The 18152-nt window shown below is 48.5% G+C and overlaps 1 protein-coding gene across 2 annotated transcripts in view; it reads right to left on the reverse strand.

Annotated features, from left to right (window-relative positions):
- Positions 1 to 8792: 8792 nt before the first annotated feature.
- The window catches only part of CD151 (CD151 molecule (Raph blood group)), a 40894-nt gene continuing 31534 nt past the window's right edge, over positions 8793 to 18152 (reverse strand). For both annotated transcript variants that reach the window (XM_064513172.1, XM_064513173.1), the window contains 4 exons: positions 16617 to 16721; positions 14619 to 14774; positions 12172 to 12258; positions 8793 to 11075 (listed from right to left, as the gene is read on the reverse strand). In XM_064513172.1, coding sequence (XP_064369242.1) covers positions 11016 to 11075; positions 12172 to 12258; positions 14619 to 14774; positions 16617 to 16721 — 408 coding nt within the window. In that variant the 3' untranslated portion in view covers positions 8793 to 11015. The remainder of the gene's footprint in view (positions 11076 to 12171; positions 12259 to 14618; positions 14775 to 16616; positions 16722 to 18152) is intronic.

Genomic DNA, 18152 nt, shown 5'->3' on the forward strand with positions numbered 1-18152 from the left:
TGGAAATGAAGGCACCCTTCCAAGAGAAACTTGTTGGGATGGAGTACTGAAAACAAGATAATGACCTGAATGTGTCACACCTGGTGCATTGTTCTCCGGAGGCTGTCTTCACACAGATGAAAAGGGAACTCTCGCTTTTCTTCTGGCTCCCCAGGAGGAAGTCTGTCTATCTTTAGATAAAGGAGAAGCAGTTCAGAAGAGCTCAATTAGACTGTAAACTGTTTGGCACAAGGACTGTCTATTGCTCTTTATACAATAGTCCCACAAAAGCTGGGAAACTCAGCCTTCAACCTTTTTTTTTTTAGCTACACATGCTCTCATAGAAGAAAATCAATTCAGTGTTGTGTTCTTCAGAAAACCACCTCTCCCTCATCCCTAAACTCTCTTTCTGCTCTAGCCTACTTGCCGCTTCTCGTTAATCTATTTCCAGTTAGCTACAGAAAGCCACAGGATGGCACCACGCGGTTCCCCTCTGATAGATAAAGAGTGCCTAGGACCCTATCTCCAGGTGCAGCTCTAAATCCTAAAGCAGTGAAAAAAACTTTTTCCAGTGGTGTGAGGAGAATAAAATTTATCTGTGTTCATGTTCCAGAAACCTCTGCCTTTAATATCAGAATTGAGCTGACTTGAAGCTACAGCTTATGCAACAGAGCGAGAATGTAAGAAATTGCTGAGGCTAAATCATCAGCAGCAGTTAGACATAGATTTGCATTTCCCATTGACAGTTTCAGAACAGAAATGTCACCACAGTTCAGCAATTTCATAGGGTCATAACTACTTTGGAGCAGAATTTTTATTGTTATTTACATTATAGCACCACTTAGGTGGTGATGCTGAGATCAGGGCTCTGTGGAGCTTGGCACAGCTCATACACATAGTAAAAAGAAGTTTTCAATCTAAGTGGACAAGAAAAAGAAAATATGATTAGCTGCACTTGTACAGAGGGTAAAAAAGTAACACCGATAGAAATTAATGACCAGATTTGTTCTCAGTGTCTGGCAGTGTCTAGAAGTGGGCTCACATTTTCAAAGCAGCTCAGTTTTCATTCACGCACTTCAGGAAAAATCCATGCACTAAGTGCTGCATACTCTTCAACTCCCATTAAGAACCAGCAGTGAGTGTTGATAACATTTGAATATCTGATATTTCATGAAAGGGGTAGTTGAGCTCTGTGAAAAACCCACGTGTAAGAGATGTCCTCAAACCTCCAGGCAAGCTGGGAAAAAAATGCCAAATGCAGGTATTCCCAGTCAGCACCTTAAGAGCAGCTGCATTTAACCACTACTAAGCCTGTGAAATTCTGCCTTTTTTTTTTTTTAATCCAGTTCCTTCCCAAAGGCTATGTTGGTTTTCTGCTGAGCAGGACACAGCACAGAGATCCCATGTTTGTTGGGACTGTTATTTTAAAGGTCCCATCCAGTGCCATTAACTACAGGAAATGAACTGTAAAATGCATTTAAAAACATTTTGGTTTTGTTGTTGAAAAACATATTCAATACACATGCACCCTTCTTTGTGGGCCAATATTTTAGGGCTCACTTTTATTCCAATATGAGGTCCTTCACTTGCTGCTCTGGGGTTCAGGATTGTTCAATCTGGGAATCTGGACAAACCTCTGAAATGTTCCTTTTAAGCAATTCTGTCACAGCTGACAAACAAATCCCAAACAACTGAATAATTTATGAAATCATCAGTGTAGCAGGAGATATTAGACAAAGGAAACAGCAGACCAGTCTTGAACCGAATGCTATTAAAAACTTTCATTAAAGTCCTGGAAGAGAGAATCAGGAGAGGGAGAAAGGAGGAAAAGGAAATAAATTATAATATTGATCGCATTTGTGTATCAAGCCAGGCTAGGAGGGACTGAAAAAGCAATGAAGGACAAGTGGAGATGAGCCTGGGATACCTTAGAAAGATGGGTGTCTTTAAATAGGACAAGATTTAATTTAGATAAGTATAAAATTGTACCTGACAATGCTCAGCATGTGTGCGTACAACAGAGGAATACTGTGTAAGAGAGGAGCAGCAGGAATTGGGAGTGGAGGGGCGTCAGGGAGGGGAGGCACAAGCCGCCTGGCAGAGGCCTGCAGTTCGATGCAGCTGTGGGAAAGGCAGGTACCCCGAGAGCAACCCAGCTACAGAGATGGGACTTCAAGGCCTGGGGAGCTGACGTTGCCCTCTCCACCACCTCAGATGAGTCCTGGTTTGTTACTTGTACTTCAGCAGTGCTTGGCCCTGGGCTGATGCACAGCAGAAAAAAAAGAATAGAGAGGATCAACTATTATTTTCACCATGAGGGAGCCAAGCCAGCCAGAGATGAAGTAACTGAGCTGATGTCCTACGAGAGTGGTGACAGCAGCTGAACTCACAACCGCCAAGCCTCAGACGGGTGCCTCAAGTTTTGAGCCATTATTTCTTATTCTTGGCACACTGCATCACAGGATGGGCAGCAATAAATCAAAGCCTCTAAAATAATGTGAGAAAACAACTAGTCAGTAAAGACTGTTTGGGAAGGTTAAAAGAGAATTAAACATGCAGATCTCCAAGGAAAAGAAAGAGGCTTTATCAATATCCAAAATGTGTGCTATGAGTACAGAGTGGTACCGAGTGGTGCAACGGGGTCTCAGTAGAGACAGGACCTAGAGATAAGGCCCCGCACCATGGGGGTCTCAGTGCCCTGGCATCCACTTTGCAGCTTTTCTGTATGAGCTTGGATGAAATACTTGCCTCAGTTTCTCTTGTAAAACAAAGCAAGGAGCTTAAGCTTTTAGCATTGCTCCGCTTTCCCCTGAGAAGGAGGTGACAGTAGTGCCCTGATGCTGTTAGCCACCTCTCGCTTTTGGAGAGGTCCCATTAGGAAGGTGTAGGCTGGGTTACTTACAGTGAGCGGCAGGCAGGAGACACAGTTAAACTTTAATGGGGCACCTCTAGGTTAACATTTTCTGTGTGATGCAACAATTTGCCTTGGTCCCTAGTAATCCCTGGCGAGGGAGCCCAGAAATCCTTCAGAGGGGAATGGGCCAAGGCTCCGATGGCTGGCACGCCGGGACAGGCCCTCGCTGCTGGCTAATCCATAGGAAGAGGGGACGGGCATACAGGAACATCGCTCCGCTGCAAAGGGAGAGGGGGGCAGTGACTCGGGAAGGACTGAGCATGTTTCTATGGTGACAGGTATCTGGGGTCATTCCCTAAGGGAAAGGTGTTCAGGCATTTCTCAGCAAAGTAAGAAATATGAACCTAACCTGTCAAAGTTCCTGTGCTGCTGCGCCTCCTCGTTTCCTCCCTTGCTCGCCTGCCTTTTCGCCGGAGGGAGGCTGCCTCAGCAGGAATGGGGGCGTATCGGGCTCTGCTGCAAGAATGAGGGAGGATTTGCTTCATGTGAAAAGGAGGAGATCAGGTCTGCAAACTGCTTCCCCGTCTCCTCTCCTCTGTCCTGCTGCTGTAGCTGCGCCCCTGTGGGTAGCACGAGGATGCTCACGTTGGACTTAGCCTGCAGGTCTCCTGCGGCTCTCCCAGCAACTATGTGAGGCGATTTGGAGTCCGGGTTTGCAGGGAACTCGCTGCATGTGGCGTGGGTTCGCTCTGGGCCAAACAGGTTGGTGCTTGGGCGAGAGACCATTGGACACTTTGCTGCACACGAGGCTCGCTGGAGCCCTCGTACCCCTCTGAGTCTGCAGAGGAAATCCTCCAGCGCAGCACACCGGGCACCCGCTGCCTACGAGGAGCTAAAGGGGCAGTCAGGTTTTTGAGTTGTTTTTTTACTGCTGTGAGCGACGACAAACATGACATTACCTGCAAACCTGATTCCTTACCGTTACTCATGGGCCAGTCAAAATTAGGAACCATCGCTCCACAGATTACATCCAGGGGCCAACGCCTGTTTTGGGTTAGCCTTTAACCACGCAGAGGGGAACGGAGGACTTGGTGCAACCCCTACACTCCCCCTGGGATGCCTGACACACGTGCTGGGCAGGCCGCGGCTATTAGACCCACCCCTGGCACACAGGACCCACAGGACTGCATTTTGCTGTCCCGATGTGGGGAAGCAGCAGCTTTGCCAATTCAGCGGGAAGGTACCTGCGAGGGGGTCAGTCCCTGCTGTGGCACTGGCCTCTCTCAGCTCTCTACGTCGGCAGGAATCGCTCTTCCCAAGTAACTGAGCACGTTTGCTGCTGGAAACGCCTGGTGCTCAGCAGCTCTTTTTCTGCAACAGGGAGCAGTAATCAGAAAAGAGAAAGCGACTGATCTTAATGGCCTTGGTGCGTGCAGTATCCTTTCTGCTAATACAGGCAGCAGTGATAACAGGAGCAGGCCTCCTTTACAGTGAGTAAGAGGACTTAAAAACCCTTGTATGCCTAATGAGCTGGTGTGACTGAATGATTCATTGAATACATTTGGTGGGCACTAGCATCCCTGCTGTTCATATGGTTATAGCTCATTTGAGAGCATCGTGCTCCCTCCCTGCAAGGAATTTTTCTTTTCTGAAGACACCACATAAATCTCCTCCCTGTTGCCTCCGCCTCCTCCTCCTCAGCCAGCCAGGCAGTGCCACCAACATAACTGTGACCTCTCTTCTGAGACGACTTTGAAGCAGAGCAGTGGCAGCCAGGCACGCTCTCCCCGCAGTAACACCTCTCCAGGGAGACAAAGCGCAGTGCAGCCAGCAGGCTGCATAGCTGCACTTCAGCAGCGAGGGAGCAAGCCCAGGGCCCCCGCAGCAAAAACAGGCACACCAAGAACGCCCGGCATCCTGAGCCAATGTGGCAGCGCAAAGAAGCTCTGCAGCTGCAGGATGGGACATACTGTGACGACTCCAGCAGCAGGACGCACAGCCAGACACCACGTGCATGAGGCTGTGCAGAAATGCCAGCTGTGACAACGGTGAGCTCATGGCTTCCCACACTGCCCAGGCAAACCGGCAGCTTTGGGAGTCAGGTGTCACCAAACGGAGGCCGGCTAGGGTGCAGCTCCCAGAGAAACGCTAGCAAGCAGGCACCAGGGCTCCGAGCTGCAAGCCCGTGACACCTCAAAAGAGCACTCTGCACTGCAAGGTCCTTCCTGCATCAAGGGCAATCGAGCCAGGACCGTGTCCATTAAGCCAATTTCCTTCTGCTGTGAGAGCAGTAAGTGGAGAAAGGCACCAGGGAGGAAGGGGCAGCAGGTCTGGGAGAGCTGTGCTGCAGCCTCGTAGTAAGGAGTGTGGTTTAGTTTCCACTCTTCTGGGGAGGCTTTGCAGCAGGAAAGAGCGATCGCTGCCCTTTGCTGTTTCCCAAGCACGGGGTATTCTTCCTGTCTTGTGATGGGGGAGAGACAGGGCCATTTGCCTGGTCCTCATCTTTCCCCGCTACTGCAGCCTCGTTCAGCCCTAGCCCAACAGAAGACGAGGACATTACGAGTGGTGACCACTGCCAAATGGCAAAAGAAATGGGCACCAAGGCACCTCTGGGGGAAAGTTCCTCCTGATTAAATGAAGGAGCAGAAAGGGAATGTCTGCAGATTGGTTTTTCAGTAGCAACCCTACAGGGGAGTCTGAAGTACTCCAGTCTTCTTTTAATCTGTGCAGAAGCAGACTACCCCTAAGCTGGACACTTGCAGAAACTATTTACTGTTACATCTTTCACTGCAGTGTTTTTGTTCTGAACAAATGGCTCTGACCACCAGGGTACCCCAAGGAAGCAGACCACAGGGTGAGTTAAATTCTATGAGTGGCAAAGTTTTGCAGTCCAAATTTCCAGGGCTGGAGGGAGAGGACTCTGCACTCCTGCCCTGCGAGGGGGGACAGCTAGCACCCAGAAATCTGACTGAGCTGCCTGCAAGAAAGCTATAAAATGGTAACTGCACCCTGATCGCTGACACTGTAGAACTAGCCAATTCAAACAAGAATGTGGGAAATTGCTTTTAAGCAATTGCTTCACACTGCATATGCTCTTCAGAGAAAGACACTCTGCTACATGTTTATTAGAAGCCAGAAACCACATAACAATCTTGCCAAAGCGGGAAATGATTTCCCTTTGGGGTGAAGAGGGGTTACTGGAGCCACATGGCAACCTTAAAGGTGTGGAGAACAGGGAACAGGACCAGGCAGGAGGATGGGCTTGTGGCCATTTTCTGTGAGCAGGCAAGGTCAGGCACCCCACAGCTTTCTTCTCAGAGGGCAGTTCAGCTTTGTACCTGGCTCCACGCAACATTGGTGTGGCAGCCCCACCTGAGGCAGTGAGCTGGGTGAAGGGAAGTTTGAAACCAACCACTGTGGATGGGCCCAGAAGCATCTCCAGGCTGGGAGAAGCAGGGCAGCTGTAAGTGCGTGCAGCTGGCTGGAAGGAAAGGAGATCGCAGCCCTTCCATAGCCCTGACCAGTCCTTGAGCATGATTTTCTAATGGGAGAAAGGGTTCAGATCACTTCTGGATGTCCTCATCACCCTAGAGTGATGGTCACCACAAGGTGACTCACCCATGTCACCCGTGAGCCAGGCAGGAGGAACACCCAGGTCACGGGTAGAGGTGGTGGGGAATGACAGAGGTGCCCACGCCACAGGCCAGGGGAGGCAGGAAATGCACAGGGCTTCCTGCGTCCTGGTGGGGAACGGAGAGTCCCAAGAGCTCGCCTGTGCGAGGAACTACAGCTCACCCCTCTGCTTTTCCAGGCACTCACACGCACTGCAGCCTGCACGTTCTCTGCCCTCCGCATCTGAAATTAAAATAGTGGATGTTTAGTAGGTGGGTCCTCCGAGGTGGGGAAGGCTCAGTAACTGGCAAGTTGGATCCACGGGCAGTGTAGTGCCGAGGGGGCGCAGGCAGCTGCTAGGGACACAGGGAAGCAGAGTCCCCCTATAAACAAGGGGTCATTCGTGCCCCCTCGGTTTGTAGTGCCCCACTCCTCCAGCCCCAGCTCAGGAAACAGCCGTCCCTGACAAACCCACCCTGCTTTGTATGTTCTCCACCTTCAATTCACCTCTCTTGAAAAAGAGTGACCAGAGCCACATGCAAGTCTCCAGAGGGTCTCAGAAGCACCTCAAAAGGATGCAACCACATCCCTGTCTCGCCTCATACATCCCAGGACCTCATCTGCCTTCCCCACAGCAGGATTGTAGTGGTGACTCTGGCTCACCTTGCCACCATCAAACCACCTGCATCCATCTCCTCTGTGGCATTCAGCCAACAGGTTTGTGTTTCGCTCCTTTTTGAGCCAACTGAGTATGCTCAGTGCTACTTTGTTTCATTCCCTGTCTGATGGGCAGTGCAGTTAGCCGGGTGCCCGCAGAAAAAAGCTGAGGCTTCAAGAACTCAGGTAAGAAAGGGACTCGTTCTGAAGCCGGAGCCAGTGCTGGGGAGCCAGCTGAGCCCAGCCCAGCCTCAGCATAGGCCTGCGTGACCAGTGCCTTGCTGCAGTGTGAAAACCAGGCACATTGCCGGGCTGGAACGAGCGACCTTCCTTCCAGGTGAGCAAACGCAGCCATTTCCAGAGTGACCTGCCCCACACTTCCCTCAGGCTCAGAGATACCGCTGCCCACAAAGCAAAGCAGCTTGAGCTGGACTTAACCTACCAGAATTAAGGGAGCTAGACTAATACTGAGCTGTGCGTGGAGTATGGAGAGCCACCGAGTGGCCATACCTGTTAGTGGCAGTCAGGCATTCCCAGTGGGTTGGATATCAGCGTACTCGAAATTTGCAATGTGCAATTCTCCACTCTTGCACTTGAGAAGCTGGTAATAAAAATGGAGTGCGTATCTGCTCCGTTTTTCACATCTGTGCTGCAAGGTGGCTATGAGCTACATCGCACTGCGTGGAACAAATACACAGCACATGCAGGAACATACGCCTGTAGCCCAGGGCCCCCCCATGCGCCCCGTTCACTGCAGAGTGCTAAGAAGCTGCAGCCACCCTGCAGCAGCCCACCCACGTCCCTGTAACACAGAGACGATGGAAAGGGGAGCGATTTCCACTGTCTTTGAGGTAAGTGGAAATCAGGTGTCAGAGGTTACTAAGAACTTCACTAAGCAAAGTTAGGTGTACCACAAATCCTGGAATACTGTGTTGTCTGTGAAGACTTCTATGCACACAGACTACGTCCATGGCTGGTGCAATACCTGGTGCCAGGAGGTCCTGCGACTCCAGCCCTCTGGGTGTCACACGGAGCAGTCCCTCAGCACCCCACAGCAGCAGATCTCAATCAGGCTAGCAAAAGCAGCGACATGAAGCAGATTTTTCTGCAGCTTCTTTTTCAGCCCCATCTCTCAGACCAGCTTCTTCCACTGTTGAGGAAACAGTTCAAACCAAGCTGTGGCCGGCCCAAGCCTGCTCTTTATTTCGTCCTTGCTGTGGGCGACATGCTGCATTCTGTAGGCACTGTCACTCGCAGGCCCCACAGATGTCCTACTATAGCCCTTGTCTTCTTTAAGCCAAGCAGAATTTTTGCATTGATTTTCACAAACTTTGGATCAAGCTAGAAGAAGAGGCATAGAGCACTCACAACATCTATTGACTCCCTTCAGCCATTCACATTCAGAACTGCAGGACCTGACCCAAGGGAGCAAGGAGCACCAGCAATACCAGCGGAAGTCACTGGGCACCCCACATGCTCAGTATGGCTGAAAGAGTCGGCCCTTGCAATCCTGGGGCTCCTCTCCTCTTTGCAAGACGAGGAAGTTGTCTCTCTACAAATTTCATGGTCGCCAAATTCAGCATTCCTGCTCTTCAGCTTTGACCTGCTTTCTGCCATCGCTGTGGACTCTGAAGCCATATGACCCGCACTGCTCACGTTATCTCTTTGATTTCACTACACAGGATAGATATAGAATCTTAAGCTTTATTTTTCTATTGGCCAGCAACTTAAACTGGGTTAAAAAAAAGAAAAAAAGCATTGAATATTATTACACAGAGAAAAAGTATAAAACAACTCAATGGACACAAGCCAATATACTGTCATATCTCACTCTTCCTGGCCTCTCCCACCCCTGTACAACATATTTGAAGGGAATGGGCAAAGGCAGCTATGAAGATATGCTTGAGAAACTAGAAATATTGCTTCAAGCAACATGCTTAATATTTTCCTCTTAGTTAGTAGTCAATACTTGTCAGGAACTTGAATATAAAATAAGAAATAATTTAGAGATCTCTCCTTTAGATCATTATGCAATAATTTAGATTTCCTTCCCCTCTTTCCCTTTGCCTTGGGAACAAGGATACACCTGAGCTCCTCCACCTCTCTGCATTAGTACTAAGGATTATTTCATGGTGTGGATGCCAACATGGGAGTTTCAGATTCACCTGCTCTGAATTTTAACTTGTCACCCATTAGCCCCCTTGCAGGAGCCAGCCCAAGGTTTCTACTCTGTGAATCAAAACCTCCACAATGCTGCAAGACCCTTTGGGAAACTGGCTGATTTTGTGAACGTTAACTGTTCGGCTGCCAAGGGACAGGGCTCAGCCTGTGCCACTAAAAGCCCAAGAAAGGGAATAACTTGCTTTGTTTATGAAAGGGCTTGTCTCAACTGCTTAAAGAAGAAACCCCAAAGCTCCACAGCCCGTTCTTCTTCATAGGTGTAACAGGCATATCAGGCAGGTGAAAACAAGACCCTAGCTTTACTGGGCAGACTTACTGAAGAGAACTCTACACCCTTTCCGGGACAATTAGGAAAAAAACAACCCAAATCCCCAGGATGGGAGTGGCACAGAAGTTCCCGTGAATTCAGGTTAAGATCCTATTGGCATCATGATCCATAGCCCCTGAAAAAGAAGCAGTTATGTCTATGTCCGGTACATATCCCGGATCCCAATGAAGAGATAATATTTAATTAAACCTATTCCTCCGCAGCAACCAGACAGTTAATTCATATCCCAGCTCTCCCAATTTACCAAATACACTGGGGCAATGGGGGGAAGCTGATTATACTGGTTACTGCTGAGAGGGTCAGGAAAGTGGGCTTCCAGGTCTCCTTAAAGCCAGAAAGTTCTCAGCTGATTAACAAACTCTTTGGAGGCTGATACAACATTTGTACCTATTCCTTTCCCGCCCAAGGAAGACAAGTTTGGAGACTGTAATTACACCATCAGGCCCAGGGCATCTCTCAGTGTGTAAGAGACATGAGAAGACATTCCCACTAACTGAATACGCCACAGAGTAGCAAGAAAAGCCTGCTCCACAGACAGACCAGTTCTTCACCAAATCTCAGCAGAGAGTAGGCAGGAAAAAAATTAAAATTTTTCTCATTCACACTGGAAGCCACTAAATACAACAAACTAGATCAAAAAGAATTAGAACAGAGTTCAGTGTCTTTGCTGTAGAATCACTAGAGACAAAAGGCCTCTTGTTGCTCCTAATGGCACTGTTGGGTAAAAGCTTTGAGAAGAGGAAGGATTGCTGATCAATCCTAAGGCAGCCACATCTTGGCAATGGAGTCATGACAGGATTTCAGTTGCACCAAGTTACGTGCCCAATTAGAAGGGAGAGCGGTTTCTGCCCCAAGCAACCAAGCAGACATCCTCTCAGATGGAAAAAAGCTGTGTTAAGACATCAGTGTGCACTTAGGGGAGAGAGACAAATCTTCATATGAGAGACTCAGCCCTGGCTCCAGCTTGGTGCAGAAACATCATCTGTCCTCACAGTCAATGCATGGTGCTGTCGAGCCACTTATCAGAGAGCAAACTAAGGTTCTTGTATAGTATCTTGATATCTTCACTTTGGCTCAGGAAGAGCCTCAAGAGAAACGGCCTTGATAATCTTGCTTTGGTTGTATCAACGGACTGTTTTGCTAAGGCTTCTAGCAGAAGACCTACAGCTCAGTTGCTTTTCGACAATGAAGAGAACCCACTGAACCCCTGCCTGCCTTGTGCACGACAAGGAGGGTGACTTTCCCCAAAAGGGGCAGGTGAGGCAGTGCATGGTCCCAGAGGCATTTCATTACAGAGCCAAGTCCTCAGGTTACTGACACTTCTGTGCTGGTGGCGGAGGGCGGTGAGGTTGGCAGGCGCTAAGGGAGGTGGCAGAGGGGGAGCTGACAGAGTTCCTGCAGCTCTTAATATGGTTCCGACTTTAAACTCTTGTACAAGCAGCAGGTGAAAATCATTCCAAAGATCTACAGGGCATAAAGAGAAGAGACAAATGCATGAGAAGAGTTTATGGACCACTGCAGAAGAGGGAGTGGGAAAAGGCTATGAAACTTCATCAGTGTACTTCATAAACTCGGGTCCACAGTTTCCTCCCCTTTTCCTTCCTTCCTGGAAGGAAGCTTTCCTTCCAGGCCCTTTGACCATCCAGACAAGTTGGCAAAAGTGCTGAGCACCACAGCTCGGCTTACAGCGATGGGAAACAGACAGGTTCACTGCTTCTGGAAAGCGGCCCCTCAGAGCTCACAACGGCTGCTTGCAGGAGGCAAAGGGGTAGCATGGGCACAGAATGGGGTGGAGGCAGCAGCTTGCAAGTCACCAGCTGGATGCAGACTGCAGTGGCAACTAGCTGCCGCCTGGGGATACTGCACTCTAGCCTGCAATGAGCAGCAGGAGAGAACATAATCTGTTCTAATCCTCGTAATTAATCACCAGCAACTTCTCTGGGATGAAATTTGGGTGCTTGCCAGGAAGAAGGGGAAGATGAGAAACTCCCAGAGACATCTGCAACTGGAAGAAGAGAATATCCTGCCTCTCCCCCTCTAAAAGGGAGTGGAGGGGAATCCACATCCTGCCTTTTTACTTACCTCTCTCACAAATCATTTGCAGACCCACAGTGCCACTCCTCAACATGACAAAGAGAAAGGAGAAATTCTGGAATATTTTAAGCAGCACTAATAATCTGGAGTAGGAAAATCTTCCAGACTGGCTGCATCTCCTTAGCTACACAGGCAATCATGGCACATCCCCACAAGAGGTCTCTCTCAGGCTGCAAAACACCCAGCCATGGGCCCCACTCCCTTGCAAGCAGCAGGGGAGCAGAAACCCATCCCTCCCATGGCTGGTTGCACTGCGGTTTGTTCTCCCCATTCCTTCGCCAAAGGCAAACTTTTACAGACCCGCAAAAGAGGATCTTGCTTTGGAGCTAGAGAATCTTGGGATTCCTGAAGTACCTGGCAGTCTCTCCTCCTAAGTCAGGGGAAAGGCTGATCTCTTCCATCCCTCAACTCCAGGTTTCCTTTAACCTCTGCCCAGTGCCCCCAAAACTCCAGTCAGTCCTTTTACCTGCACACAAGCAATGCTGATCCCCACTGCCCCGATAATTTTCAGATGCTCTTGAATGAAGTTTTCCAGCTTGGTAATGCAGCCATTCTGTGGAGAGAGATGGGAGGGACAGGCACGGAATCAGCTTCATTTCAACTGCTTGTCTCTTGCTTAGGACAACATTGCAAGCTTTGAAAGCCATGCTATAAAAAGCAGCGTCTGTGAGCATTGTCTCCCCCAACATCACCAAAAAAAGCTTCAGAGATCATGTAAACTGCATAATGTTTTGTATGGCTCTAGACCTACTACAGACCACTTACAACAGCCACCTGCAGGACAGCTCGGGAACTCCCAAACAGACCCAAGAAGGCTGCTAGCTGGGAGGAGAAGTTTGGAAGAAGAGCAGGTCCCAGCAACAGTCCTGCAGCCAGCTGGGCTGACACAGCAGGTGAGGCAGAAACAGCACTGCTGCCTCCAGCCATGTTAAACTGCAGCGACAGCCAAGGAGTGGTCGAGGGAGCATGTTGTTTTTCTCCAAGATTCGTGGAGAAGGGTCCCCTCGTTCATTACCCAGCACATGCCTGGAGTGGGTGTTTACTCCAGTCAGGCCAAAACGCTGAGGAAATGCTGCTGAGAGGATCCAGTACTGAGACCTTTCATCTGACAGGAGCCCTTTAAGAGCACATTCCTCCCACTGCTATTTTTGAGAGCAATGAGTTTCAGTGTGGGCCTGGAAAGCCAGGCTCTGCCTGCCTCTCTCTTGCAATTGCATCCTTGGCTGGCAACATGGCCATTCCCTCCCTGCTTAGTTCTGCCAATTTTTTTAGTCATAAGGCAAAAAGAAATCAATAAGACCATTCGCTGGTTTCTAGAAGAATTCCCTTTAAATAATTAACATTTAATCTAGTGAGGCAGGTTTTCCATGGTAACATCAGGGGGATTTATTGTGTAGGCTACAGCAGTGCCTCAAGGGTCTCTGGGCCTTCCTGCCCCAGACAGTTTACAGTGAACACAGAAACCTACACAGAGGCGGAGGGAAGGAGTGAGAATGCAGCCCTTCAGGGAAGGATGGCAAAGGTTTCACTTCTCCCATGCCTGGGTTAGAGTTTAGTCAGCCCCACTTGCCCTGATCTGAAGTAGTTATTACTCTTCCCTGAGCTGATTTGGGTTTTTTCCCCCCAAAGTCACTAAAATCCTTTCTGTACTCTGCCCTTGCTTAGATCCAAGCCACCTCTTGCAGCTTTCTCTCCTCTAGAGCTACCTCATCACATCTGGCAGCTTAGAGAGGCTCTCTTAATAATCCAACTAGGCAGCTCTCTCCAGCTTTATACAGCACAGACAGAGGAAGGGAAGAGCCAGCCCTGCCACTCAACTGGTTGCAGGTTTACACTCTCAGGGACACCTCATCAGACCTTGGATGCTTTTCTGCACCTCCTTGTTCGGTCTAGCCTGGAAGGCACAAACCTCATGGGAAAGCCTTTTTTCCAAAGGGCAAAACCCAGCAAAGCAGCTGGACTTAAGAAGAGGCTTTGATAGATCAGAAAGACTTGTCTTCATCTCCCTGTTCATGTCACAAGGCTAGAGGGCTGGATTCCTTTCTATCTGTTTGAGCTGCTTGACTTAGTGGCAAATGTTATTCACACTCCTAAAACTATCTAATCCTCTTCTGAGTCCTGCACACAGTACATACTCTGTGAGAATAAATATCTGCTGTAGAGGGTCATCTCTTCATTCACAGCCCTCTTTTGCTGTCAGAGGTACTAAGAACTAAAGAAAGGAGAACAGAAGGATCTTCATTTGCATCTTGCAGAGTAATTTCAATGACTGGAATCATGCCACATGTAGGGCTCAAATTCAAGTCTTCTGCCAGAAGCAACCACCTCCCACACTTTCCTCTATCACCAGCATGCTCTATACTAACAAATATAATCTATTATTTTTGTCTATGTCTACTATATCAAAATAATAAAAAGCTGTAGAAAGTATTCCTACTGTCTTCCCCTCTTGCTGAAGCCTCTTTTTTATGGGCTTTGCAATCCTCTCCCACAATCAGATTCCCTGCAAAAGCCAAGAGCAGTCTCAAGATGGATTTGAAACATCCTCCTTGCCCAGTCCATGGCCCCTCCCACAAAGCACTGCCGATTTATTCCATACTATGTTGGTTGGGTGGTGTCTGTGATCACCCACACACTGGCAGCCAGGGTTACACACCTCTGTAACAGCAGCCTGCATGCAAGAGTCCAGACACCCTGACTCCTGGCTGTAAAGAGTTAAATATCTCCTCTTTTTGTCTTCCTTGAAGCTGTTATAATTTATCCTTAAAGGCTGGATGCTAAACTAGAGAAATAAATTCTGCTTTCTAAAGACTCCTGCTAACTTTGGAGCCTACCAACAGCTTGCAGCGTTGATCCACCACCTCCTTTATACGCTTTATGACCAGGAGGCTGTGAAACTCTTTTGCTCTTTACCTCCTTGTAGATGTTGGAAGGATGGTCTCTTCGGCCACACAGGTCGGTTATGGTCTTACAGCAGCTGTCTGGGACCTTCCGTCCATTGGCCTCTGGAGATTTGATCCACAGGCTGTCAGCCCAGTCTGTGTAGTTGTTGCTCCCGCAGCACTTGAACTGGATGAACACAGATTAAAGGCTGAGTTTGCAAGCACTGCAACCTCCTTCCCCCTCCAGCCTCCCTGCAGCAAGTGCTGGGCTTCACCCTCCTTTGCAGAGACTCCAGCTATCTCACTTGCCTGGATTTCTTTAGGCTGCTATCTTCATTAGTGACCTTTTGTTAAGGGTCCCAAATAGGGCCATTAAATATCAGCAGCATCCACCCTTCAGCAGCCATGGCCTCTAGTTACTGCTGGGATGGACTGTAACCAGAGATCGCCTGCAGCTACCTCTGCTCCTAACCACAGGACTGGAGAGCACTAATGGTGATAACACGGTGAATTTAATTACCAGTCACTGAAAGTAATGCTGCTGCTCAGCATTCCTCTGGGCCAAGTAAGAGGCTGGAATTGGCAACATGTTTCCCCCCCCTCTTTCCTGTATGGATCTTAACATAGGTTTCTGTCTCTCACCTCACCCCTGAGAACTCACGTCTCATGATGTAACACTGCACCCTGCTCCCTCTGCCTTCCCCAGTCAGCCCACGGCTACTCTGCCAGGAGGGCAGGAGCCAGTTCCTGCCCTGTCGCAAAGTTGGTCAAGCAAGTTTTCAGATCTCCCTCTACGTGAGTTTCTCTAACTTCTTCTTCTGTACGTTGTCTAACTGGGGTTGATCTCTGCCCAGCAAGAAGCAATGCACGGGTTTAGTCCAGGTTCTGAGGCCCACAAAGGGACAACACTGTATGAATCATTAGTTGTTATTATTCTTTCACGAACAACTGCACTTTAATGGCTGAAAACTGGTCATTGTATACTGTGGACCAAACCTCACAACAGTCAAAGTTCTGTGGATCCAGCACCTCAAAAACTAAAGCTGAGAACAAAAACACTCATGCTTCACCATGCTACCTGACAGCTGGATAGGGACCTGAGAGGGATCAGGTCGAAGCAGGGAAAGGGGGAAACCAAACGATTAATTCTCAGCAGAGGTGGGATTGACGCTTTCACCCAATATAACGTTCCCTAGAATACCAGTGTCTCCACATTACTTATGTTTATACATCATAGAAATAACGAGCACACTAAACAGCAGGATACTGTTGGAAGGAAGTAAATTCATACCAAAATAGAGGGTGCTCTGAACTTGCTGGGATTATGAAGCTGTCGAGAGTAGCCAATGATCTGCACTGCTTCATTACTTCCATTAAAACTGTCACAGGCCGCTATACAGGTTGGCTTGCCTTCTCCCCATGGGGTGAATTTTGTCAAAGTGCTGCATTTGTCCAGGCTTTTCCCCTCAGACTGATGGGAACCTGACTACATCCATTGCACAAGCACCTGGCAGCAGGGCAGTATGTGCGCAGACAGCCCCAGGCTTTGAAAGTGCTGGACCTATGCCTATGAGCAAGAGTCTTTGCTGTGAAAAGCCCATCAGACCTGTGACAGCCCTAACTGAACCACCTCTGAGCTGTCAGGCACAGCTAGCAACAGCAGCAGGAAGGCTCCTCTTTCATTACATCTTTCTCTCTAGGGTACTGAGGAGTTTAATGAAAAATGTCAGCCATTCCTCCACAGCTTTAATACTGGAAACAGAAACAGCTGTCAGAGCAACTCAGCAGCTCCAGTTCACTCTGGGAGCAATCAGTTTCCCCTGTCCTACTGTGACTCCAGTGCAGAGATCACAACACACAACTCTGCTGGCAGCACGGCCCAGGCCCTGCACCACACCCAGCCTCTCTTGAATCAGGGGAAGATGTGAAACATCTGCATCTTTGATGACAAGAGCCCATGATACCTTTTGCTTGTTTGTTTTTAAGACCTGCTACTGCATTCATTCTCCCTACCCCTCGAGACACCTACCTTCTGCTGCAGTTTGTCTACGGCATTGGTAACACCCTCTTCTCCCTCTTTCCGGTACTTCTGGGTCATTGTGTTCTTCAAGTTTTGCTTCAGCTCCATGCTTAGCTGAATGGAAGAGACAGGTGGGATAAAATCATGAGGCAAACCCACCTTCCCTCAGAGTGACCCAACACCCTTCATACATTTCACTGCCTTTGCTCCAAGAGGAGAGCACAAAGCCTAGTGAAGCTACAGCTTCCTTCAAGCTCACCTTCCAAGGCTGGATTGGATTAGTTTCCAGGAATCAATTTCCAATTGATTAAAGATCATGCTCCCATTTTAATAAGTGGAAAGAGGTGCCTCTGGGCCAAATTTCAAGCCAGTGCTACACATCACTGTAAGGGTCCCAAGCCCTGCATAGGTAAGAGAAATTGCCGAGACCCGCCTGGCTCAGAATAGAATATAGAAGATTGTGCCTGCTTAAAATGAGTAGGTCTATGAGACCACAGGCAGTCTTATGTCTCTAAAGCCCATGACAGCGCGTTACAGCCAAAGCAGTCTATCCAGGAGCAAGAGGAAATCTGAATCCTGGGCATGCTGGACTGAAGCTATATAGTTCGAATAGCTCCGGTATCAACGGCAGCAGGAGGGGAATAAGGGTGTGACTGTAAGAATACTGCAAACTGCGCATTCTAAGGCCTTTCTGATACCAGCGACACATTTATAAGGCCACAGAGAGGAGTCTGATTTTGCAAGCTTATCATTCCTGAAAACACTCCTATCATAAGCCACTAGCAAGCTCAGGCAACTGGTTTCAAATGTTTTTCTCTCCCATGGAGGCTCTTTTAATATGCCTGAATTCTTTTCACCCACCCTAGTGGCAGCCAGAAAGTACCTAAGGTCTGCATGTCTTTTTGTAATCCTGGTTCATACAGCAACAGTGCTCTAGTCCGACACATCTGAAATCCTAAGTTTTCTATACCAACAAACAATGTCATCATGCCTTTTGGATGGTGTCACTGAATGACTCAGGTGGATACCTTCTCCATACACCTTTATTTCTTGACAGTAAGGAATAAATTGTTTTGTTATGCTGAACTGGACGAAATACAGCCTGTTGTTTATTTTCCCTTTGAAACCTTGTTTTTTTTTTTCCAACCCCATGTGTCAAATGGGGACAACACCTACCTCACAGAGATGATGTGAGGCTTCATTCATTAACATTTGCAAAATGCTTTGAGATCCTGGGCTGGGAAGCTCTACAGAAGTGCAAAGGACTTAGTGTAATAAAGAGAAAGGAAAAGGTTCAGCAGCTGGAAGGCACCAAAGGCAAATAAAGAGGAGAGTCCATTAGCAGAATTATTACTTGGGAGAAAAGCAGTTACCTGCAGGCTCACGGGGAAGAACTGCAGCATGGAATAGAGACAGCAAAAGAAACACAGAGTTTAGGCACACACACGCAAGCCTTAGATACCAAAGCAAGGGCAGAAGTAAAACCAGTGGCAAACAGAGCAAGCAGCCAGCACCCAGGAAAAAAGGGGATTTCTGTCAGGCAGA

Source organism: Dromaius novaehollandiae, chromosome 5 (assembly GCF_036370855.1).
Source record: "Dromaius novaehollandiae isolate bDroNov1 chromosome 5, bDroNov1.hap1, whole genome shotgun sequence".
Classification (NCBI taxonomy): domain Eukaryota; kingdom Metazoa; phylum Chordata; class Aves; order Casuariiformes; family Dromaiidae; genus Dromaius; species Dromaius novaehollandiae.